We start from the raw sequence: 21,895 nt of genomic DNA, 5'->3' as shown, positions 1-21,895 counted from the left end.
TAAAACTTGCAGGGTTCTAATGAGGAAAGTGCCAGGGTCTGAATCCCTTTAGACGGATCTAACTTTCTGGGAGTATGTTTGTTGCAGAGAATGCCGAAAATCAGACTTTTATCTTAGTGCAGACTTCTTGAAAAACCAGTAAGCCAATCACACAAGTGGGAAATTCCATTATTGGGGAGTGTACAGAACGCTTCCAGGCAGCCATATTGCACTGCGTTTCACAGAAAATTACAGCGCTACAGATTGAAAAGGTAAATTCTTAACATATTACAAAATGGCTTGTGTGGCACATAGATAGAGATATATTCTATCTAATTCTATCTATCTATCTATATCTATATATATATATATATATATATATATATATATATATATATATATATATATATATATATATATATATGGATTTTTGTAAGATCTTACCGTAAAATCCTTTTCTCTTAAGCTCATTGACAGACGTAGTCTTCTTGATTCTCAAGAGCTGGGTTATGTTGTCTCCGCAGGAGTAGGACTAGGCAGAAAGACAAAACGTTCTGGCTCCACCCTAGGGGCAGTCCCTGAGGGTATATCCTCCCTCTCTCTGCTACAGGGAATCAGTTCTGTTTTAAAGCAGTACAGAGAATTTAACCCAACCCAACTCAATGATAGAGGGGCGGGTACTACGTCTGTCAATGAGCTTAAGAGAAAAGGATTTTACGGTAAGATCTTACAAAAATCCATTTTTCTCTATCGCTCATTGACAGACGTAGTCTTCTTGATTCTCAAGAGCTGGGACATCCAGAAGCAGTGCCACAAAATGAGGGGTGGGATTGACAGAATCAAAATCCAATCTAGAAGGCCCAACCGGAGCCAACCAGAAGTATCAAAGGACTCATCGAGTAAACAGATGAGACCTACCCCACAAATCCTCGAGGTAGACCAACAGTCTCCTCAAACAAACAGTGGCCTGCAGGAACCTTGCAGCCAGAAGAGGCATCTGACGATGCCATCACATAAACCTTATACAATATTGTGAAGGTATGAACCGACTACTAAACAGTCGCCTTGAAAACCTGAACCACTGACGCCTGATGGCGGAAGGTCCAGGAAACTCTAAGCGCCCGAGTAGAATGCGCCTTAACAGGGAACGGGGGATCCCGACCCTTAGATAAAATAAGCCTATACCACCGTCTGTCTGATCCATCTAAAGATGGTCGCAGCAGAACAGGCAACCCCTTCTTAGGGCCATCCGTGATCACAAACAGTGAATCCGTCTTACAAATTGAATCCGTAGTATTCAAGTATATCCTGATCGCCCGAACTACATCCAAGGAATGCCATGCAAATTCTCGAGGATGATTGGGCTAAGGACATAGGAAGGACAATACACTGTCCTTAATCAATGAAAACTTTGAAACCACCTTAGAAGGAAGGATGGATTCGGATGAAGAACAACCTTATCCCTATGAACCACCAGATCTGGGGAACAACAGGATAATGCAGCCAGTTCTGACACCCTGCGTGCAGAAGTGATAGCCACCAAGAAGACCACCTTCTGGGATAAAGTAAGCAAGGGAATCTCCCTGATATTTTCAAAGGGAGGTGTCTGAAGAACCGACAGCACCAAATTAAGATCCCAGGATGGTAACGGCGCGTGCACTGGCAGAGCCAGGTGTCGCACCCCCTGGATGAAATTCCGCACCAAGGAATGAGTAGACAAAAGCTTCTGAAAGAAGATAGCAAATGCTGAAACCAGACCCTTGATAACACTCAAGGCCAGCTTCTGCTCAACTCCCTGTTGCAGAAAGCCAATATTCGGACTACCGAATAAAGATGTAGATGGAACCCAAGGGATTCACATCACACAATATAAGACTTCCATGTACGATGATAATCTTTCTGGAAGTCGCTTTCCTTGTTTTAACTAGAGTAGGAATAACTGAAGCTGACAATCCCTTGTCCTTCAGCACCTGGGTCTCAATAACCAGGCCGTTAAAAACCAGCGGTCGTAAAGCAGGATGGAAGATCGGTCCCTGAGACAGTAGATCCTCCCTGAGAGGAAGTCTCCACGGGACGTCCGCCATCAGTCTGACCAAGTCGGCGTAACAAGCTCGACGAGGCCAATCCGGAGTTGCCAGGATTACTGGAATTCCTTCCTCCTCTATCCTGCGAAGAAGTCTTGGCAGTAACCCAAGAGGAGGGAAGGCATACATTAGCTGGTATTGCCCCCACGGGGCGATCAGTGCGTCTGCGGTTTCTGCTAGAGGATCGCGGGAGCGAGCCACGAATCTCTGAACTTTCCTGTTGAATTGAGATGCCAACAGATCCATATCCGGGGTGCCCCATCGTAGGCACAACTGGTGGAAAACGTCTGGATGGAGGGACCATTCCCCCTGATCCAGAGTCTGACGGCTGAGATAATCTGCCTGCCAATTTTCCACCCCCGGAATGAACACCGCAGAGATTGCTGGAACAAATCGTTCCGCCCAGCGAAGAATGCAAGCCACTTCTTTGGCCGCTCGGACACTCTTGGTGCCCCCCTGGTAATTGACATAAGCCACGGCCGTGGCGTTGTCCGACTGGATCCGAACCGGGCTGCCCTGGAGCTGCTCGGTCCAGTGAATCAGACAAAGTCTGATCGCTCTCAGTTCCAATACATTTATCGGTAACCTGGATTCTTCCGGGGACCAAAGTCCCTGGACAGATAACTGACCGAGAATTCCTCCCCATCCGGATAGACTGGCATCCGTGGTCACTGTCGTCCAATATATTGGCAGAAATGACTTTCCCTGGCTGAGCATCGGAGACCGAAGCCACCAGACCAGAGACTCTCTGGTCTGTTTGCTCAATCGGATCTGATTGTCCAGGGATTCCGGATTCCGATTCCATCTGAGAGGAATCTCTTGCTGAAGAATTCGGGTATGGGACTGGGCAAATGGGACTGCTTCGAAGGAAGCCACCATCAACCCCAGACCCCTCATGCAAGTCCGAAGGGAAGACCAGCTGTTGGTGGACTGCTGATTGAATCTTTCGGAGTTTCCCTACCGGAAGAAAAACTCTTGTCCTGACTGTGTCTAGAATTAGACCCAGATATTCGAGCCTCTGGGTGGGAACCAGAAATGACTTTTGCTGGTTCACCAGCCACCCGAATTCCTGTAAAGAAATCATAGTAATTTCTACGTCTTGTAGCAAGGTCTGAGGAGACTCTGCATGAAGCAGAAGATCGTCTAGGTAACCTAGAATCGATATGCCTCTTTGGCGCAGAAGTGCCAACATTGGGGCCAACACCTTCGTGAAGACCCGCTGAGCCGTGGCGAGACCGAAAGGTAACGCCACAAACTGATAGTGGTTCTCTTCTACGGAAAAACGTAGAAACCGCTGATGTCCTGCGAAAATGGGAATGTGAAGATATGCGTCCTAGATGTCTATGGACGCTAGGACATCCCCTGGATGCAGAAAGGCTGCTACTGTGCGAATGGACTCCATTCTGAATCTTCTTATGAAGACAAAAGAATTGAGTGCCCTTAAGTCCAGAATTGGACGCACTTTGCCCTCTTTCCTGGGTATTGTAAATAGGTTTGAATAAAACCCTAGAAACCGTTCTGTCCAAGGAACGTGGACTACCACTCCTTGTTGTAGTAAATCTGTGACTGCTCTCCGCAGATCTTCTAAACGATCTGAGGATAGTCGGATATTGGAAGGGAAGAATCGCGCCGGTGGGAGAGATCGAAACTCGATCTTGTACCCTGACCTTATGACTTCGCAGACCCATTTGTCCGGGATTCTGGAAAGCCATGGATCCGGGACCCGGCGAAGACGTCCCCCCACCCCAGTTATGGGTGGGGGCGCACCTTCAGGCTTTGGACGGTTTATCTTCAGGTCTGGAGGGGGCGGGCTTTTGCTTGCCCGACCAACGACCCCTGACGCCTCCTGCAGGAGCTTTGGAGGACTTCGTTTTTTCACCCGCGGGACGAAAAAACCTCTTGTGAGCAGAAAAAGAAGGCCCTCGTCTTTGACGAGTTCCTCTACCTTTAAAATTTTGCGGTAAAAAGGTGCTCTTTCCACCCGTGAGATCCTTAATGATCTCATCTAAGTTGGCTCCAAATAGACGCTCTCCTAAAAAGGGGATATTAGCCAATGCTTTTTTGGAACCTTGGTCGGCTAACCAACCTTTTAGCCACAGTGTACGCCTGAGAACCACTGCTGAGACTGATGCTCGCGCCAATAATGAAGTGGCGTCTAACGCCGCATCACACACAAACTGTAACCCCTGTATCATTAGTTCCAACAAATCTGATACCGCCTGAGGGACCTCTTCTAAGTCCCGGCGTAACCACTTGGTCCATACAGTTACAGCCTGCGAAACCAGACCAATAGCTATTATAGGTCTGAAAGCTGATCCAATCAAGGAAAACATGGTGCGAGACATAGCTTCTATCTTGCGATCCACTGGATCTTTAAAAGACGGAGCGTCTTCTAAAGGAATAACCGTGGCTTTATTCAATCTAGCAATTGGTGAATCCACCACAGGTGGTTCTGTCCATTTCTTAATGAGGGTTTCCTCAAACGGATAACGCCTGTTAATGCGTTTAGAAATAGTAGAAATGCGTTTTGGCAGACTCCATTCTTCTTTGATTGGATTGCCAAAACATTTGGGCAATGGAAAAACCTTCGCCACTAGATGCGTTTTTAGACCCAAAAGGGATCTCAGTTTCAGCTATTTCTGACGGAATACCCTGTAATCTTAAGGTCTCTTGAACAGATACCATGAGTGCGTTTACCAACGCTTCCTCTCTGGCTATGGCTGATGCCGAAACATCCTCCTCACTGTCTGAAAAGACAGTACACGAGACACCAATACCAGATGAAGTACCTGCAACTGCAGAAATAGGCTCAGAGTCTGAATCCGAGGTTTCAGATAATAAGGGGTTAGGCGGGGGTCGCTTACTTGCGCCCTGTCCCTGACAAGCCACTTCCACCCGGGACACAAGCTTCCATAATAGCGGACAATGATTTAATCGTCAGTGGGGTGCTGGAGGATCCCGCAGACCCCTCGAGGGGACCCGGAGGAGATACATGAGTGGCAGGGTCCATGTTAATTCAGGACACCTTTGCCAGAAAACACAAAAAAACTTTTTTTTTTTTTTTTTTTTAAATAAAAAATACCTCTTTTTTTTTTTTTTTTTTTTTATATGTGTCTCCCCCTAGCGCAATAGCGCCCCTCAGAGTACCTGCTTCTCGATCCCACAGAGAGAGAGAGGGACCCCCAAGGCTCACCAACCGATGCAGTGAAGTTTCCAACCAACTGCAGTCAGCGTCTGTCTTTACAGACTGGAAGGAGCTGTTTGCTTTTTCCCGGGTAGAAGGCGTGGCTCCGCCCCCTGTGTACGCCTTCCGGCGTTCCCAGCTCTCCACGAGGTAGCTGGGCTCACAAAACATGGCCGCCCCCATAGAAGAGACATAAGACTCCAAAAACATGGCGGCCGGCGTGACCTGAGGACATACATGCATTCGGTCTACGGCAAAATGGCGGCGGACCGCCGAAATCGTTTTCCCAGCACATCCACCTGCATCTCTGCTAAGAGGCGATATATGGATCTACAGAAGATACACTACACATAAGGTAGGATTATACCTCCTATGTCTGCTGTAATGTTACAGTCTGCTGGGTAGAGTGTTAGCTCTTAAACCAAGTCTACTTCCCACAAACACATGCTGTATTACAAGGGGGACTTGTAAGTATCAGATATATACTGACCATATATGGAGGGGCCCATAATACATACTGCCTCATATCGAGGAAAAAAAGGGAACGTTTACTCACCATACCGAACCGACAGGCACCCTCTCTTCACAATACCCTCTCCACCGGGGTGGGGGTTTGTGGACGCCTCGACTCTCTGGTACCTGGCGTCCAAGCGAGACTTTTAACTCGCAAAGTCAGTCCCTTCACTGGGACTCCGTCGCGGCCGACCCAGCGCGGAGCTCTGGTCTGCACGCGCTCGTAGGCAGAAACCGGGGTGACCACTGGATCTCAACATCCAGCCCGTCGCCCGGCCCCGCATACTTACTTGAATATGTCGCGGCCGACCAAGCGCAATGCCATGGTCTGCGCGCGCTCGTAGGCCGGCTGGGGTGACCACAAGTGTCGCCCAGTCCGGCATTTTTGCTTGAAGATCTCACAGGAAAAAAACACTGGAGAAAACTACCTAAAAAATGTCTTTTTCTTAAAGAAAAAAAGTCTTGCCAGGACCAAAAGATCCCAGCAAGGAACTTAGGTCCTTACTCCTGACTAGACAGAAAAAAACTGATTCCCTGTAGCAGAGAGAGGGAGGATATACCCTCAGGGACTGCCCCTAGGGTGGAGCCAGAACGTTTTGTCTTTCTGCCTAGTCCTACTCCTGCGGAGACAACATAACCCAGCTCTTGAGAATCAAGAAGACTACGTCTGTCAATGAGCGATAGAGAAATAAATATAAATATATATATATATATATATATATATATATATATATATATATATATATATATATATATTAGTGTTTCCCCAAAAATAATACCGGGTCTTATATAAATTTTGGCACCAAAGGACACAGTAGGGCTTATTTTCGGGGTAGGTCTCATGTAATGTGCTGTCTTCTCTCCCTCACTGCCTGTCAGGAATCCCCTGTGTGAACCTTGTAAAAGTGTTTGTAAAATCCTAGAATCCACTCTATTACTGTTTTATATAATGGCCGCTCGGCGCTCAGCTGATCTCCTGCTGCTCTCCTTCTCTTCCCATAGCTGTCAGCGGGGGATCTCAGCCCCTCCCCTCTGCAGTGCTTAGACAGGTCACTGAAGCGCAGAGCGGCACTGTAACGAAGGTATTTCACACAATTATAATATAATAATCTGCGCGTCCATGACCCGCTCTGAACACTGCAGAGGGGAGGGGCTGAGATCCCCCGCTGACAGCTATGGGAAGAAAAGAAGGAGAGCAGCGGGAGATCAGCCGAGCGGCGATTTACCAAAGGTATTTCACACAATTATAATACAGAAACACACACTGGACATTATATAAAATATAAATCCCCATTTTTATTTATGGATTGTCTCCATATTTGATAGTCATTTCTTTTGCATGTGTGCGCTATTCTTTTTTAACATACATGTTGCTTGGTTCATAGGTGCACTGGCTTTAGATATACATGTTCAGGGTTTGCTCCCCCAATTTTTTGCTAGTTTATTACATAAAGCAGTTAATAGGAGTGGATTCTAGGATTTTACAAACACTTTAAACTAGGGCTTTTTTATGGGGTAGGGCTTATATTGCAGGGAAATACTGTATGCAATATATATATATATATATATATATATATATATATATATATATATATATATATATATATATATATACAGTGGGTACGGAAAGTATTCAGACCCCCTTAAATTTTTCACTCTTTGTTATATTGCAGCCATTTGCTAAAATCATTTAGGTTCATTCTTCTTCCTCATGAATGTACACATAGCACCCCATACTGACAGAAAAACACAGAATTGTTGACATTGTTGCAGATTTATTAAAAAAGAAAAACTGAAATATCACATGGTCCTAAGTATTTAGACCCTTTGCTTAGTATTTAGTAGAAGCCCCCTTTTGATCTAATACAGCCAGGAGTCTTTTTGGGAAAGATGCAACAAGTCTTTCACACCTGGATTTGGGGATCCTCTGCCATTCCTCCTTGCAGATCCTCTCCAGTTCTGTCAGGTTGGATGGTAAACGTTGGTGGACAGCCATTTTTAGGTCTCTCCAGAGATGCTCAATTGGGTTGAGTCAGGGCTCTGGCTGGGCGCCATCGTGGAGTCCTTCAGGTGTTTTTTAGCAAACTCCATGCGGGCTTTCATGTGTCTTACACTGAGGAGAGGCTTCCGTTGGGCCACTCTGCCATAAAGCCCCGACTGGTGGAGGGCTGCAGTGATGGTTGACTTTCTACAACTTTCTCCCATCTCCTGACTGCATCTTTGGAGCTCAGCCACAGTGATCTTTGGGTTCTTCTTTACCTCTCTCACCAAGGCTCTTCTCCCCCGATAGCTCAGTTTGGCCGGACGGCCAGCTCTAGGAAGGGTTCTGGTCGTCCCAAATGTCTTCCATTTGAGGATTATGGAGGCCACTGTGCTCTTAGGAACCTTAAGTGCAGCAGAAATCTTTTTGTAACCTTGGCCAGATCTGTGCCTTGCCACAATTCTGTCTCTGAGCTCTTCAGGCAGTTCCTTTGACCTCATGATTCTCATTTGCTCTGACATGCATTGTGATCTGGAAGGTCTTATATTAGACAGGTGTGTGGCTTTCCTAATCAAGTCCAATCAGTATAATCAAACACAGCTGGACTCAAATGAAGGTGTAGAACCATCTCAAGGATGATCAGAAGAAATGGAAAGCACCTGAGTTAAATATGAGTGTCACAGCAAAGGGTCTGAATACTTAGGACCATGTGATATTTCAGTTTTTCTTTTTTAATAAATCTGCAACAATGTCAACAATTCTGTGTTTTTCTGTCAGTATGGGGTGCTATGTGTACATTCATGAGGAAGAAGAATGAACTTAAATGATTTTAGCAAATGGCTGCAATATAACAAAGAGTAAAAAATTTAAGGGGGTCTGAATACTTTCCGTACCCACTGTATATATATTTTCCCAAATTTTTCCCCACAAAAGTGGTTACTCCTTAATGCAAATAAACTCAATATTATACCTAATTTTTTTGTAATCTAAAATATGGCGTTAATAGAGAACAACAAAAAGAAAAGGGGCGCACCGACATAGTGCATTACCACTAAAAATGTATTAAAAATATTAAAAAGTATACATTATACTCACAAAGCAGGTGTGAATGGACACACATCAACATAATACACGTAAAGTCTCCAAAGTAGCCAAGGAACCGCACTGTGCTGAATGGTATGCAGTGTGCCGCATGAGGCTGCTGTGTCTAGGCTGACGCGTTTCAGGGGCGAACCCCCTTCCTCAGAGCCAAAAAGAGTTGCTGCTGAACCACACTCTGGAAAGGCCAGGGATTAAATGGGAGCTGGCCACACCTCTTCCTGTTCCACCCCAAGAAAGGGGAGGGGAGGGGGGGTGTGGGGAGGATGGGGGAAGGGGTCAGATGGCAAGGTGGAAGGTTCACCCACCTAAGCCACAGTCAGACATCCGCCTCCCAAAGCGGGAGGGAGGCGGTGTCCGACTCTGGCTTAGCCACCTTCTAACCTTCTAACCATCTGACCCCTTCCCTCTTCCCCCTACCCCCTTGGTTCGCCCCTGAAACACATCAGCCTAGACATATCAGCCTCATGCAGCACACTGCATACCATTCAGCACAGTGCGGTTCCTTGGCTACTTTGGAGACTTTACGTGTATTATGTTGATGTGTGTCCATTCACACCTGCTCTGTGAGTATAATGTATACTTTTTAATATTTTTAATACATTTTTAGTGGTAATGCACTAGGTCGGTGTGCCCCTTTTCTTTTTGTTGTTGTTCCCTAGTTGGTTTCGGATACCCTTGATCCTGAAGGGGCATCAACACCACAAGCTTTGTCCATTCAAGTCTGAAGTATTCCTCTTCCCTCCGGCCTATTTTTTACTCGAGCAGAAGAATTGTTCTACTACTTGGGTTGCGTTAATAGACACCAAACATGTCAAGACTTAAAACTGCACAATCACAAAAAAACAAAAACAAAAGGATTCTCCATAGGTGAGGCTTTGAAAGCCTTTACAGGTTATTATTTTAGAGTTAAAGAGGAAGTAAAGTCTAAAGAACAATTTGTACCTATAGGTAAGCCTTATTATAGGCTAACCTATAGGTACAGTAAAGATCTCAAACATGTACCGTCTAGGAGATATTTACAGTGCATGCAGCCGATGACTTAATCGGCACATGCACTCTGAAGGAATGGCCACCCGTGCCTTTCTTTTAGATACCTGTGCCATGAATAAGGGCTCCCCTGTGCAATCGCGGGAGTGACGTCATTGCGGCTCCGGCCTGTCACACAACTGAAAATCGACGATGCCTCCAACGACTACATCGCATTGCTGGAGGGCTTTGTTTTCAGGTAAAGTTTCACATAATGTGCTAGTATACGATGCATACTAGCACATTATGCCTTTACCTTGCTGGCCAAAAAAAAGTAACCAGCTGTTTACAACTGCTTTAACCATGAACTATAGCCCTTGAAGTGTTGCACTTTGAGAGCCCCAAAAATCCACTGAATCACTTTTAAATCGGAAAGCCCTTGGCCAGCTCCTAAAGATGGTACCAAGCTCACAACAGCAAGCTCAATTTAACCACTTGTTTGTTTTATTTAGAGTTTACAACCTCTTTAAGCTGAGGCTATGTCAGACCACCAATGATTCCACACAGAGAGCATTGGTCCTTCTCTGCAGCATGATATAAAGTGACAGGTTTTATACTTAGACTGCAGCTGCATTCTAATGAAAAAAATATATTATATGTTTTTCCACAGTTTGTTTTAATGCATCTAGAACGTATTCAGCCAACTTAAACAGAAAGCTCCACATACTTTTCATGTCAAGAGAAGGAGTTAAAATTGATGATAAAAATAGATATTTTAAATGAGGAACTCAACAGCCTCCTTTTAATTTGCACTCAAGGTGAGGTGTAAATTTAACACCTAGTGAAAAAGCTGTAAATTGGAAGAAATAAGAGAAAGGAGGAATAGATTTTAATGCTTACCAATTTGATGATTTTAATTAGAACCCAGTTGTTCGTAGAGGATGTCATGAGCTTGAAGAACAAGGGTGCCAAAGACAGATAATTTTTAGGGTTTCGACGAGCGAGTTCACAAATAACGTTCACTGCAGCAGACTGAACCCCTGGTAATGAAAATTACAGATCGCTCACAATCTAGCATTTATAAAAACACTGCCAGCTGTAAAAAGAAAAAGAAAAAATGGGGAAATGAAATGCTTACCAGGGTCAGGATCCTCTAGTTTCTCTTTGAGTCTAGGGAATGCTGGACGTAAAGACTCTGGGTATTTCAGAAAAACTTTATACATAATCAAAACTGCCTTTTTCCTGATGTAAGGCTTTGTATGGGACATCTGTAGTGATCACAATAGATTTCAGTTAATTCATCTTGGAAGCCTTTTTAACCATCACATTATAATAAACAAAGTGAAGACATTTTTAAATTAGAGGGACTTTCCACTTTAAGGGCCTTATGACACCAACCGGCACATTTTAGGGTCTGTATGCTCGCGTGCTAGTGTACTTTGTGTAGGGTACAAGCAATGCTTTGTTACAACGCATTACATTGTTCATTTTTTCCTAGTATGTGAGCCTAACCAAGAAAGCAGAAAAACTCATTCACTGTAAAATTTAAGCAATACTCAAAATAGAACTGTAATTGATGCATTTCCAACGCTGGAGCTACATCACAAACAAAAGAAAGTTCCTGGATTGCTTTAAACCTGCTCCAAAGCCCCTTTAACAACTTCTGGAGTGGAAGATTTTCCTGCTTAATGACCAGGCCCTATTTTGCGATTCGGCACTGCGTTACTTTAATGGACAATTGCATGGTCATGCGATGCTGTACCCAAATACAATTGACGTCCTTTTTCCCCACAAATAGAGCTTTCTTTTGGTGGTATTTGATCACCTGTGCGATTTTTATTTTTTGCGCTATAAACAAAAAAAGAGCGACAATTTTTAAAAAAATAAATAAAAAAATTCACATTTTGCTTTACAACATTCCCAAAATAAAAATTTAAAAATCAAAATTTAACATTTTAGGCCAGTTTGTTTTCTGCTACATATTTTTGGTAAAAAAAAAAAAAAAAAAAAAAAAAAAAAAAAAAAAAATCGCAATAAGCGTATTAAGTCCGTACTAACTATGGGAAAGATTTGTCATATTGTTTTTTGCGACATTGCGGCGGACAGATCGGACCCTTGACTGACATTTTTGACACTTTTAGGGGTACCAGTGACATTACTACAGTAATCAGTGCTAAAAATATGCACCGTTACTGTAATAATGCTATTAGGCATGTGACGATATCAGATTTCCATGCTGCGATTGATTAGGGTTTTGTCACGGTATACGGTATCACGGTATTCAATTATTAAACTTAAATTATTAAATTTCGACCTCACTTCAATTTCATTGCTGAATTTAGGGACTTTGGTTCACTTTTGCACATAATTATATAGTCAGTCAGTACAGACTCTGTGAACCAGGCCTAAAATAAGCCATCAAGCAGTGTCTGGCCTGCCTGGTGATGACTGGTCCTGGCGCTCGGCTCCGATCCGATGGCCTGGTCATTAGGGGCTAAATCCTTGCGGCCCAGAAGTGGTTAAACCTGCAGGAGGACCAGTGTTTTTATTTGTAAATTACTTTTCACATGCTTTAGGCCTAGTTCGCATGTATGCGGGTTGGCGGTTCACATGTATGCGGGTTTGCGACCCACATTTGCACAGGCATAGCAGCCCGCCCATTGATTTGAATGGGCTGCAATGCCCTCATTTTACGCAGAAAAAAGGTGCATGCAGCATTTTAAAAAAATGCAGTGGCCTTTAAATCCATCTTACTTCTGCACCATGCGACTTGCCTGCAGTTCCTGCTCTGGCAAGCTTTCTGCATTTTTAAATACATGGGCCCAGCATTTAAAAACACAGTTTGCGTGTGCAGGAACTGCAAGTAAGTCGCATGGTGCAAAAGCAGGATGGGGTTCACGGCCTATGCATTTTTTAAAATTCTGCATGCGGCTTTTTTCAGCTGAAAACGCAGGCATAGCAGCCCAACCCCATTCAAATCAATGGGCTGCTATCCCTATCCCTGTGCAAATATGGGCCGCCAACCCACATACATGTGAACCGCTAACCCGCATACATGTGAATCAGGCCTAAAGCAATAGTAAAGTCATTTACAAATAAAAACACCGCTCCTCCTGCAGATTTAACCACTTCTGGGCCGCAAGGATTTGCCCCTTTAATGACCAGGCCATTGGATCGGAGCGCCAGGACCAGACATCACCAGGTAGGCCAGACACTGCTTGATGGCTATATAATAATGTAATGTGGGCTGCTATGCCTGTGCATCTATATATATATATATATATATATATATATATATATATATATATATATATATATATATATATATGCTGCTATGCCCGTGTATGTATTTCTATCTATATCTCTCTGTATATCTATCTCTCCATCTATCTGTATATCTATCTCTCCATCTATCTGTATATCTATCTCTCCATCTATCTGTATATCTATCTGTATATCTATCTCTCCATCTATCTGTATATATCTCTCCATCTATCTGTATATCTCTCCATCTATCTGTATATCTCTCCATCTATCTGTATATCTCTCCATCTATCTGTATATCTCTCCATCTATCTGTATATCTCTCCATCTATCTGTATATCTCTCCATCTATCTGTATATCTCTCCATCTATTTGTATATCTATCTGTATATCTATCTCTCCATCTATCTGTACATCGATCTCTCCATCTATCTGTATATCTATCTCTCCATCTATCTGTCTATCTAGTGACAGTGTATGGTAAAAGTACTTGCAGACACTTGTAGAAGGCAGGCACTGTGTCTCTCACTGTGTCTCTCTGAGCCAGGGAAGGAAGCATGTGGGTGTGTGCTGAGTGGGAGCCGTCTGATTGGTTACAGGGAGGAGCTAAGTCTCTCACTCTAGGATCATATTACCAGAGCTGTTTTCTGTTGAGTGAGTGAACTGCTGAGTAAGGAATGAGTCATCCAAATGTATCAATTCACAAGTCAGACTGAGGAGCAGAGAAACTCAGTATTTTAAAAATGCCACAATAACAATACCGTGGGTATGCAATACCGCGATATATCGAATTACCGAAAACCGGCATATGTCTAAATGCTATTGGCAGGGAAGGGGTTAATAGTGTTGGTGATCAAGGGGTTAAATGTAAGCCTAGGGGAGTGATTCTAACTGTGGGGGGGTTGGGCTTGTGAAATGATCACAGAGACATGCGATCCTATATAGCAGGATCACAGTCTCTGTGATCATTGCAGGGAGAAGGACGAACGGCTGTGTTTACATCAGCCGACCGTCCCTCTCTGTAAGTGGGGAGAGATCGCCGGTGTCAGGCGGCAACCGGGGCCGCCTGACACACGCGCCAGCTTCCCCGCTGACGATTGGGGGCGGGAGCGCGCCGGCGGCAACGAGCGCTTACCCCTAGCTGCCTGCGTGCGACCGACGTAGAGCTATGTCGGTTCGCCCAGGAGCGGCTGCCTGCCACAGTAAATCTGCAGCGGGCGGTCGTAAAGGGGTTAAATCAGGTGTGTAATGGCGTTCCAAGGCTGGAAATCTCTGTTGTCATTCTTAGGAAAGTATATTGTTCCGTATATACAGTATCTCATAAAAGTGTGTACACCGCTCACATTTTTTGTAAATATTTTATTATCTTTTCATGCGACAACACTATAGAAATGACACTTTGCTACAATGTAAAGTAGTGCGTGTACAGCTTGTATAAGGGTCCTTTCACACGGGCGGTCCCGTATGTCCGTTTTTCCTCCCATCCGCTTGCGGATGAAACACAGTCATAATGTATGTCTATGTGATTGCAGGGCAGTATTCCAACATAACGACCTCCAAGACAACCACTGCCTTGCTAAAGAAGCTGAGGGTAAAGGTGATGGACTGGCCAAGCATGTCTCCAGACCTAAACCGTATTGAGGATCTGTGGGGCAATTTTTAGGTTAGTGACCGGGTCTCTGAAGATTTTAGATAACAGTTTACTTAAAAACGTCATCAATAAGATACTAGAGACCAAAACAAAAAGGCAGGCATGCTTATCAGAGGTTTAAATAACTAACTTCTGAGCAGACCCAAATACTGAGAATGTGGCGCTATCCTGTGTAAAACTAATAAAGGTTTTAATTTGAGTTACCTGCTATCTCCTTACAAAAGGAGATCATTTTAGCTGGAAAACATCCTCAAAAGCACAGCTGTAATTTCAAGAAAGTATTCAGTCATAAATGGACAATTTTTTTGGTGAGCAGAATACTATCTTGGCACATACAATGGATGTAATCAGAATAACATTTTCTACTCAAAAAAGTCACCCAATATTGAATGGAAAAAAAAGGGCCTGCATATTCTTTATGGTACTTACCAATGTCATAATATCATTGGCTAAATCCCTGGCCAAGTCTGGGGTTACAAAGCATGATAAACCAGTTAGGGCAACACCTGTATCATATTGATTAGGACTACTGAGATCCTAAAAAAAAAAAAAAAAAAAAAAAAAAAACAGCGATCAGACAATTATTAGAACACTTTCCCAACTGCCAAGAGGTTGATGTACATGTTAATGACATATTAAAGTAAACCTCTTCTTTTGTCAATGTATTTATAGTACAATCTTAGGTTCTATTCACACTAGTGCGACTTTGCTTTATACTCAATTGATTTAAGTTGCACCAAAATAGCGCATGCATCGTTAATAAGTCGTACCGATTTGTGCCATCGAAACGAATGGACTGCAACCGGTCATGCAACTTTGATGTCCAATGTTAGGTAATTAGGGTAACCACGCAAGTTCCACAAAACAGACCTAACCAATCAAACCTCCATTAAATCAAAGGCAAAAAAAAAACGAATACAGGTAGTACCCGGGTTACAAACAAGATAGGTTCTGCAGGTTTGTTCTTAAGGCCCCTTTCACACTAGTGCGACTTGTCCCGCGATTTTGGACCGCAAAAATCGCATGACAAGTCGTTTTCCATTATTTTCAATGAGCCCCATTCATATCACTGACTTCAAAGTAGTTCCTGCAATACTTTGCCACGATTTGATTGCGTTTTGAGCCATAGCCATTGCTGTCAAAATCGCGCCGTAAAGTGTGAAAGGGGCCTTAGTTGAATTAGGATGTATAAAATTAAAAAGGGGGGGGGGGAGAAATTGGAACTTTAGATGAGGTGTGTCGCTGTACTGGTTGACAACGTATGCAAAGTGTATGATATCTGCCAAAAACAAGAAAATATGTATAAAATCTGATGTTTATTGAAAATCAATCACAGATTGTAAACATAGGTAATACATCATGGTTGAAACGGTACCAAAGCACGTCACAGATTATAGACAGAGTATACATCGTCATTGGAACCATACATGTGAAAACACTGTGGATACATAGATGTATTCATAACCCACTCACATGGGTGGGAATAATAATCGTGAGCGGATTGCGAGCAGGATATAGTTGAGGTAGATATAGTATATAATAAAGACATTTGTAACACATGATAACTGAGTGATTGCATCCTAAATGCTCAACGCCTTTCGTGAAATAATTATCACTTCCTCAGGAGCAGTGCAATCTATGCATCTATAAGGAACATATGAACAGCAGTAGAAGTAACAAGAGTATGTTTTTACATCTAGAGCACCTATAACCCAAGAGGTGCCTCATGAACATACTACTTACAATTCAGCTCACAATCTTGGCACATGATACTAGGGACTGACTAGGAGCATCTCTGCCGGGAACTGAGGAAGTAACCCGTCAACGTAGGACATGGAGAAAAAAAACTGTAAGAAAGATGAGAATACTAAAAAGTGGGGTACTGAATGATACAGATTACATACCAAAGAATCTCTGCGGGCAGTATTGGTTATACTTGATATAGTTGTGTATAATAATGTAGATGTGTATATGTAAGCTAAAATAGCTTGACATCATAAACAGCTAAAAACACATATTCATGTTGAATTGCCATATACGGTTAGCTGCTGTAAAATCCCCAAGAAGAGATGAAAAGTGCAGGGGATGATCGCACAAAGTGCTAAATGATAAAGGTGACTAAAAGAGAAACCAAAAAAGGAAAATGTGGTGAACCCCAATCAATCCAATGAACGTGAAAATTAGCTCATAACCCAAAAGGGGATGGGAATATAGAAATGTTGTTGGTGAAGATACAAAGAAGAGGGACCAAGAGAAAAAAAAAAAAAAAAAAAAGAGAAAAGAAAGAATAATCCAAAAGGAAAAAATGGTGAGATATGCATCAATAAGATCAATAAAATTACCTTGCATGATCTGTGATATTAGCAGTGATTGATATGCCAAAAAAATGCAAAAAAAGGCGCAGGAAAGTGCAGTCCACAAAGGGGATGAAATGAGTACTCCCCAGACATAGATAGGGTGACTCCCAATGTCACGCTGGCGTTTTCCATGAGGGGGAGGCATCCACATCCGATCGGCGAAAAACTCCCTCACGGCGCCAACAACCTGCTCAGCATCGCCGATCAGACGTGGATGCCTCCCCTCATGGAAAACGCCAGTGTGACGTTGGGAGTCACCCTATCTATGTCTGAGGAGTACTCAATTCATCCCCTTTGTGGGCTGCACTTTCCTGCGCCTTTTTTGGCCACTCCATCACTAATATCACAGATCATGCAAGGTAATTTTATTGATCCTACCGATGCATATCTCACCATTTTTTCCTTTGGATTTTTCTTTTTCTCTTTTTTTTTTTCTCTTTGTCCCGCTTCATTGTATAGATACAAAAAGGGTACACCCAATGGTTTGGGATTTTAAATGCCACTAAAACACTGTGTTATAGTGGCATATAAAGTGCCAAACCATTGGGGGTACCCTTTTTGTATCTGTCTATCGGGATGATGGCCACTAACACTGGGTACTAAGTGATAGGATTTAACAATTCTTCTCTTCATTGTATATTCACCAACGACATTTCTATATTCCCATCCCTCTTTGGGTTATGAGCTAATTTTCACATTCATTGGATTGATTGGGGTTCACCACATTTGCCTTTTTGTTTTTTCCCTTCACCTTTATCATTTAGCACTTTGTGCTATCATCCCCTGCACTTTTCATCTCTTCTTGGGGATTTTACAGCAACTAGCCGTATATGGCAATTCAACGTGAATCTGCATATTTAGCAGTTATGTATAATGTCAAGCTATTTTAGCTTACATATACATTATTATACACAACTATATTAAGTATAACCAATACCTTACACAACTCTGGATAACCCCGAAACACAGTTCTCTTTCCGCCAATACTTCTCTCTTAACCAAACCAACTTTCCATATTTGGGACTATTTGCACCGTAAATGGGGCTGGACATATAACTCTCCACTCATGCCTCTTCTCGGCCATTCGTTCTTTTCACTAGGCCTACAGGACTCTTCCTTTCATAAATGGCTACCTTTTTCTACTCCACTGCTCCACCACATCGCCTCACCTGATGGCATTAAACCTCTGGATGTTCTTCTGCCTGACCGTTGCCTCACCTTCATGGACAAATGGCGCTATGCACAATTGCAGCAGTTTGTGAAAACCCTTCCCTATCCTCTGCGCTCTTCATCCTCGCTTACCCCCATAGAAGAAATCCTTCACATGTCTCAACCTCCGCAGAAACTTATTTCTATGCTTTATAAATGCCTTCAGCGTTCTCAAGAAACTGCCCCCCCATCTTTTCTCAAGCAGTGGGAAAAGGACTTTGGCTCTGAACTCTCGGACACTCAAATCTCCAAGATCTTGCAACTCACTCACAAGTCGTCCATCGCCTCCAGTGTCGGAAACAAATTAACAAAACAAACGCAAGCTGTTTCCTGACTGCCCTGACCTTTGCTGGAGGGGCTGTGGAGAAGTAGCCTCTCACACTCACATATTGTGGTCTTGACCACTTATAAAACTGTTCTGGTCAAGGATATTAAAACTTATTGAACATATTCAAGGTTGCCTCATAGTCAATAACCCATGGGTTCTACTATTTCGCTGCACGGAGGATCCAACAGGCTTATATCTACGCGCCATTACCCCTCATCTGTTGAATGCGGCCAAGGCTTTAATCCCTAGATACTGGAAAAGCCAAACTATTCCCCCTATTTCTCTTTGGCTTCAAACTGTGGATCACCTTTATCATATGGAAGATATGACCCTAGAATATAGAAATCAACCCAATAAGGCATACAAGACATGAGCCTGTTGGAACTCCTTCACTTTCTGCCTCTTATGCTGCGTTAATGTCAGAATGCTTTGATGGTTATTCACCTTTTTAATGTTTTTAATTTCGACAGCCATAGGAGCCGGTCACCTCCCCTATTTTCTTCCCTTATCTCCCTCCCCCCAACCACCCTCTTCTTCCTACCGCTTTCCGCTCTCTTCCTATCTTCTCTCATCTCCTTTCCCCTCTTTCGTTTCTTCTTCACCATTCTGCCTCTCCGCTGTCTTGCTGCATTTTGTTACCATTCTTGCTCACATTTCAACTCAAATATTTTGTTCATATTCATTGTCATGAGTATGCTGTTGGAGATGTTATGTTTTTTCCTCTCCCATAATGGTTGATACGTTTTTTTTTCTATCTTTTTGTACAAATTTCTCAATAAAAACGTATTAAACAAAAAAAAAAAAAAAACAATACCGCCCACAGAGATCCTGCACTATGTCAGCTGTATCATTCAGTACCCCACTTTTTAGTATTCTCATCTTTCTTACAGTTTTTTTCTCCATGTCTTACGTTGACGGGTTACTTCCTCAGTTCCGGGTGGAGACGCTCCTAGTCAGTCCCTAGTATCATGTGCCAAGATTGTTAGCTTAATTGGGAGTAGTATGTTCCTGAGGCACCTCTTGGGTTATAGGTGCTCTACATGTAAAAACATACTCTTGTTACTTACTTAATTCTACTGCTGTTCATATGTTCCTTATAGATACATGGATTGCACTGCTCCTGAGGAAGTGATAATTATTTCACGAAAGGCATTGAGCATTTAGGATCCAAATCGCTCAGTTATCATTATGTGCTACAAATTTTGTCTTTCTTATATACTATATCTACCTCAACAAGATCAGCTCACGATTATTATTCCCACCCACGTGAGTGGGTTATTATTATAGCTATGTATCCATGGTGTTTTCACATGTATGGTTCCAACTATGATGTATACTCTATGTGACCATTTCAACCATGATGTATTACCTATGTTTACAATCTGTGATTGATTTTCAATAAAAATCAGTTTCTATACATATTTAACTGTTTTTGGCAGATATACACTTGGCATACGTTGTCAACCAGTATAGTGACACACCTCATATAAAGTCCCAATTTACCCCCACCCTTTTTTTCATATGAATAGGGATGGAAGCACACGGCATCATGTACCTCATACAAAGTCCGAAATCTCCCCTCTTTTTGAATTAGTATGCAAGTTGGAACAGGTAAATTTTTTAAGTGTACTTCCAGCACAAAAAAAAAAAAGTTTACATTTTTTGGATAGCATAGGGAAGGGAAGGGTTAACACCATGTAAGGCTTGTTTTGCTGTCTGTTCCCCTGTTCTGAAGATTTCCCCCTCACTTTCTGTCCCTCTGACAACTGGATTTTGAAAAAATTTTGGGTTGTCGTGGAAACAAGAACTGGTGATAAAGCTCCAGTGGACACACTTTTTTCCATGATAACTCATGAGATTCCCTTCCCAGGGGTAGATTTCCTCCCACTTCTTGTTATCTCCCTCCCCACATGTAAGCATGAGTTGTATGCAAGTCGGATGTTTGTAACTCCTGTATATTCATACATTCAAATTCATGATGAAGAAAATATGTTCACATGAAATGAAATCCATCTCAGTATATGTCAGCTGATTCAAATGGTCACTGAACTCTGTATGCAAAAGAAAAGCAAATCCAGACATGGACCCATCCTTTTAAAACTCAACACAATCAAATGATCTTCTGCAACACCACAACACCTCTGGTAATTGTACTGGTTTGATATTTCAGATGTATGCTGAACGATACAAGAAAAAAAGTACTACAAAGCTTGTGTTCGTAAAAATGTTTTAAATTAATAGGAAAAATTGGAATCCTTTTTAAAGTAACCAATTACATTGAACACAAAATGCTTGCTGGACCATAAGGGAGCCCTGATGTCAGTATATGAGCACCCCAACTTGCTTTTTCTTAAATATAGCAGAAGAGAGAGGTGAAATCAGAATTTGAATTTAGGACCACATCAGTCAGTGCTGCCAGTGCCCAAACTACTTCTTTAAAAGTCAAAGTGGCTGTAAGGATTGGCATTTATTGCTGCATAGTGGAGCGCAAAGATTAGTCCAGAAACTGGAACACCTAAGCATCCTTTAGCATTTGGTTAAGGATGTGAAAGTAGTCAAAGTCTCGTTTCACACTCATGCGAATTCTATGTAGAATAGATCAGAATATAATATCTCTGAAAAAAACATTGTTTGCTATAAAAGCTGTTCACATCGGAGTGGTGCGATTCTAATACGGTCAAAAAAAGGGTCCTATGCGAGTTTAGTGCATGTTATGTGCAAATTTTATCTCCAGCAATGCCAAATCCCCTCAGAAACACATTTTTTTCACATTAGATTTGCACCTTGTCGGTGTAAACCGAGACTCAGCCTGGGTTCACACTATTAGGATGCGGGAACCAGTGCGATTCTAGCACGGGTTCCGACATTGCATCTCCCTTGCAGGCAGTTCACACTGCCCACTGCGAACCGTGTTGGGGGTAACTAGTTACAAAGCAACTGATTACAGTAACTACATTACTTTTTTTGTTAACGAAGTAAAAAAAAAGTAAACTAGTTACAATACTAATATTGGTAACTACACTACTTTACTAGGCTATAGGAGGTAACTACACTACTTTACTAGGCTATAGGAACGTGCTTTCCTGCGTTACCCAAGCCGTGCGATACAATCGTTATTTTGAAGAATAGAGAGGGATGAAGTTTATGACTTTTTGTTGCACTTTATGTTTTATTCTGTTTTTTCAGGTTTTGTTCTCATGTTTCCCAAAGCCTGTGTTTATACAATAAACTCTATGCAGAAAGAGTGTCATGTATCTTTTTCTACACGGTCAATTAAG

At 42.6% G+C, this 21,895-nt stretch overlaps 1 protein-coding gene across 2 annotated transcripts in view; it reads right to left on the bottom strand.

Annotated features, from left to right (window-relative positions):
• AP3D1 (adaptor related protein complex 3 subunit delta 1) overlaps nt 1-21,895 on the bottom strand; it is a 317,903-nt gene that overhangs the window by 258,563 nt on the left and 37,445 nt on the right. For both annotated transcript variants that reach the window (XM_082247309.1, XM_082247310.1), the window contains exons 5-7: nt 15,153-15,260; nt 10,947-11,076; nt 10,709-10,848 (exon numbers count right to left, since the gene is read on the bottom strand). In XM_082247309.1, coding sequence (XP_082103435.1) covers nt 10,709-10,848; nt 10,947-11,076; nt 15,153-15,260 — 378 coding nt within the window. The remainder of the gene's footprint in view (nt 1-10,708; nt 10,849-10,946; nt 11,077-15,152; nt 15,261-21,895) is intronic.

This window comes from Pelophylax lessonae (genome assembly GCF_965119305.1).
Source record: "Pelophylax lessonae genome assembly, chromosome: 1".
Lineage (NCBI taxonomy): Eukaryota > Metazoa > Chordata > Amphibia > Anura > Ranidae > Pelophylax > Pelophylax lessonae.
Note: the sequence above shows the minus strand (reverse complement) of the source record. Positions and strands in the feature narration are given on the sequence as shown.